Genomic DNA, 4,950 nt, shown 5'->3' on the forward strand with positions numbered 1-4,950 from the left:
TTAGCCCGTTAGCCTGCTACTGCTCACTTCCCATCCACCTGGCTGTTATCCTGTTAGCTTCCAGCGCAGTTCTAACCTGTGAGGCTCTGAGTCTGTTAGCATGTTAGCTTTGTTGTGATTGAGAAGCACATTAGCTGAAAGAACTAAAGAGTTATTTTAATAAGAACGTTCCTCAGAAAATACATTTGATTTATTAAAACAAGTTCAACGGATGAGCAGAATGTGGCTGCTAGCTTTTAGCCCACCTCATTTATGTAGCACTTCCTGTTTGTTCAGGTTTTTCAGTCTGACCAGGTGTGTGTGTGGTCACATGACCAGGTGGAACCAGAACCTTTGGAACTTCTGTTCTTCTTTGTTCTTGTTGTTTGTGGTCACCAGAGACGAAACGTTTAGTTCTTTCTGTAGCATCGGGACGACTGACCCCGTGTGACCGCACCTTGTTTCTGGGTGATGTTCCCACGCAATGTTCTCGAGTGACGTTCACCACCTTAGTATTTATGATGAAGAGCAGTGTTCCTGCAGCTGCTGTGAGTTTTGTTTGTTTTGATTGTTGTTGTTGTTTGTGTGTTTACGACCTGCAGCTGTCAGACTGTTTATATTTGTAAAGAAATTAAAGAATTATTATAAAATAAATAAATGAAAACTCATATGTTCATTGTGAATAGTGATGAAGAGGACGGGCTGATCCAGGGCCAGGTCCAAACCAGGCTGTTGGACTGTGGTGCGTTCAGGTGCAGTCAGTAGTTTCAGTAACATATTTTTAGAGAGCCCATGGTGTGTTTAAGAGCAGAGTTGGTACAGTCTTCAGGACTCTGGATTAAAAATATGTGAGAAATTAGTTTGTTGAAAAATAAGTTAGCTGTTAAAGAAGTTTAGTTATTAAAAATTTATTTTTAAATATGTTTGTAAAAAATATATTTTTTTCATTCAGTTAAAAATATTTTCCACTAAAATGATGTTCTTTTTCTTTTTTTGAGAACAGAGTTCATAAAAGATAAATTCACATGTTTTTGTATTATTCTGTTAATAAAGTAAAAATAAAAATCTGATATTTTTCCCATTCTTTGAAAAAAGTTTAGAAAACAAATATTTTCTTTTCTCCATCTTCTGATTCTACAATGGGTTAGTAAAAATCATTAAACGAGCTCTTTGATGAGATATGAACGATCAAAGTAGAAATAGTTCAGAAGCTCCACTGTCTGGAAAGATGTGCTGGAGCTGATCCAAGTTTAGTCCAACCAGAACCGGGTCAAGTCCAGATCAGAAAGAAGAACTTACACAAACTTTAAAATGTATTTTAAATACACATGGCTGAATTTAAATGTCTTAATTATTTTACACCGACCTGTTTAATTCTAACAGAAACAACAGCGCACGAACGCATCGCAAACAGGAAGTTTAAGGCACAAAACCTGTTACGAACATTTATTTTTAAACAAAACATTTAAGTTTTAATGATAAATTATCTTTTATATAATAGATCTATAGCTTATAGTCCAGAGGACCAGATTTAACTTTTTTAGATTTTTCTACCTGGATTATTGAGCAGGATTATTCAGGATATTTATAGCTACAATGTGTTAAATGTGGGTGAAAACAGGAGCAGTTTGAGGTCAATGTAGACGGCATCCAACATCTGCAGCATCCAACATCTGCAGCATCCAACATCTGTAAGGTGCTCCTACAAGAACCCTGCAGATGTTGGATGCTGCAGAAGTTGGATGCTGCAGATGTTGGATGCTGTCTATCATGGTGCACTAAGATTCACAACTGGCTGTGATTATCGTACCCACCACTGCACCCAGTATCCACTGGTTAACTGGTCACCATTAACTTCACACAGACTCTCTCACTGGTACATTTTCATCTTTAAATCACTTCTTGGTCTGCTGCCTTCATACATCTCCTCCTACATGTCTCTGTGTGAGTGCAGCTACAGCGTGCGCTCTCAGGACATCATTACCTGCAGTGTTCCCTCAGTGAGGACTGAACTAGACAAAAGGACCTTCTCCTACTCCGCTCCTGTTTCCTGGAACATCTTGTAAAAAGATCTGAAGCTCTTGACCTTTGACCTCTCTAACTGGCTTCAAACATCTGTTCAGTTCCTGCAGATGTTCCTGTTTTTAATTTCTGCTTTATAATGTAGCTGTTTTTGTTTTGTTTTTATAATTAATTGTATTGTTTTATATGCGTTTTTATGATTGTCCACTGTTGTTTTCTGTGATTGTTGTTTAAAACAGGTCATTCTTGTAAACGTGTGCACATGACGCACTACCTGCAGAAATAAAGGTTGAATGAGACATGTCGCGGGCAGCACGGTGGCTGGATGAATAACACCTGGATAAATAACACCTGGATAAATAACACCTGGATAAATAACACCTGGATAAATAACACCTGGATAAATAACACCTGTATGAATAACACCTGGATAAATAAAACCTGGATAAATAAAACCTGGATAAATAACACCTGGATAAATAATAACACCTGAATGAATAAAACCTGGATAAATAACACCTGGATGAATAAAACCTAGATAAATAAAGCCTGGATAAATAACACCTGGATAAATAAAACATGGATAAATAACACCTGGATAAATAATAACACCTGTATGAATAAAACCTGGATAAATAACACCTGGATGAATAAAACCTGGATAAATAAAGCCTGCATAAATAAAGCCTGGATAAATAATAACACCTGGATGAATAAAACCTGGATAAATAAAGCCTGGATAAATAAAACCTGGATAAATAACACCTGGATAAATAATAACACCTAGATGAATAAAACTTGGATGAATAAAACCTGGATGAATAAAACCTGGATAAATAACACCTGGATAAATAACACCTGGATAAATAACACCTGGATGAATAAAACCTGGATAAATAAAGCCTGGATAAATAAAACCTGGATAAATAACACCTGGATAAATAACACCTGGATAAATAAAACCTGGATAAATAACACCTGGATAAATAATAACACCTGGATGAATAAAACCTGGATAAATAACACCTGGATGAATAAAACCTGGATAAATAAAGCCTACATAAATAAAGCCTGGATAAATAATAACACCTGGATGAATAAAACCTGGATAAATAACACCTGGATAAATAAAGCCTGGATGAATAAAACCTGGATAAATAAAACCTGGATAAATAACACCTGGATAAATAATACCTGGATAAATAACACCTGGATAAATAACACCTGGGTTAAATAATACCTGGATAAATAACACCTGCATACCTGGTTAAATAATGCCTGGATAAATAACACCTGGTTAAATAAGACCTGGATAAATACAGTGTGAATGGAACAAAACATCTGTAGTTACCAGCTGCCAAATTCTGCTTAAATCTCTAAAATCTGCTTTTATTCTGAAGCATGAACTCCCGTTCGGGACATTTTATTGTGAAAAGCTTTGCCTTTTTTTTTTTTTTTCATTCAACCTGAATGAAAAACAGCTGGGGCAGCTGTGGCTCAGTGGTTAGAGCAGTCGTCCTCCATTGTGAGAGTTGGGGGTTCGAATCCACCAGGACCGAAGTGTCCCTGGGCAAGACACTGAACCCCTCGTTGCCTCTGGTGTGTGTCCATCAGTGTCTGACTGTGATAAAGCTCAGATTAGTCTCTTTAGAATGATTTGTTCAATTATCTTTGTAGAGATCTAGTATAGATCTAGTAGAGATCTAGTAGAGATCTAGTATAGATCTGGTACAGAGCTGTGTGAAGGGGTCAATGAGGCACAGATTGTTGTAAAGTGCTTTGGGTGTCTTCTAAATAAGACAGAGAGGAGCTGTATAGGTACAGTCCATTTAACCTTTATTTCTACAGGTTAGTCCCATTGAGCCTCAGGACTCATTCACAAGAGAGACCTGGTTTAACAAAGAGTGACAACAACAACAACAACAACAACAACAACAACAACAACAACAACAACAACAACAATCATAAAGGATGTGTACAAACTGAGATTTTTAACAAGTGAAAATAAAATGGTGTTTAAAGGAAAATGTAAGAAACAGCAGGTAGATTGTAGAAAACTAAAAACAGGAACATGTCTGCGCTGTTGCCTTGTTCAAGCACAATATTCACTTTTATTGTGAAAAGTTCCGGAAGTACGAGCTGAGGATACTCTGAATAAAATGATTTATTTATTTATTTATTTATTGTTCTCCAGCTCTAAACAGAAAACTTTTCAGACTTAACTTTCATCGGGTCCATTTCGGACAGGACCTGCGTCCCGGTACCGGTACCGGAGCAGCAGGAACCGGAAGTGAGGACAAACGTGCGCGGCGCGCCTTCAAGGAAGAGGAAGAGGAGGAGGAGGAGGAAGCTCGCGCCAAGATGAGTGAAAGCGGCACTCAGGTGAGTGTTCATCCCGCAGGTGAGCGTGATGACGTGTTGCACCGTGCGGCTCGTCTTCCAGCTCGACTCCATTCTGTCCACAAACACGCGCTCGTGTTTTCTGCGCGTGCACTCTCAGATCTTGTGGAGGACCTTGTTGCTCTGATCTCCAGTTCCATCCTAAACATTTCTAGATGAAGTGTCCTCCAACTGTTCCTGGTCCAAGTGAAACGATGTGCAGGAAAACTTTAAAGTCTTTGTAATAAATGTAAAACACTGAGTCAAACATCACAAAGGCTAGAAAACAAAACATCTGTAGTGAATACAGTTTAACTTTGTAACTCGCATTTATTTATCTTTGTATTTTTATTTTATTGTTTGCCTCCTTTTTCTTTCCCTTTTGATATGTTCAATGTAATTTAGTGTGTTTTTAGATTCTTGTATTTGAAGTGAAGTTCTAAATAAAGACACAATAAGAAATGAGGACTGTTACATGAGAGGTGCGCTCCACCATCACAGCCCTGAAGACACGCTGAGGTGGACCAGGACCAGCGGAGACACCTGTCCATTGTCAGAGAACATGAGAAT

The 4,950-nt window shown here is 37.9% G+C and overlaps 2 protein-coding genes across 2 annotated transcripts in view; both read left to right on the forward strand.

Moving 5' to 3' along the window:
* The window catches only part of LOC119426782 (actin-related protein 3B-like), a 17,241-nt gene extending 12,681 nt beyond the window's left edge, over nt 1–4,560 (forward strand). Inside the window, exons 12-13 of the mRNA XM_037694363.1 lie at nt 4,249–4,402; nt 4,502–4,560. Of these exons, the coding sequence (XP_037550291.1) occupies nt 4,249–4,402; nt 4,502–4,560 (213 nt within the window). The remainder of the gene's footprint in view (nt 1–4,248; nt 4,403–4,501) is intronic.
* Nucleotides 1–4,950, forward strand: part of LOC119426463 (histone-lysine N-methyltransferase 2D) — a gene marked incomplete at both ends in the record, with an annotated part of 109,452 nt that overhangs the window by 68,384 nt on the left and 36,118 nt on the right.

Source organism: Nematolebias whitei, chromosome 20 (assembly GCF_014905685.2).
Source record: "Nematolebias whitei isolate Nwh7 chromosome 20, NemWhi1, whole genome shotgun sequence".
NCBI lineage: Eukaryota > Metazoa > Chordata > Actinopteri > Cyprinodontiformes > Rivulidae > Nematolebias > Nematolebias whitei.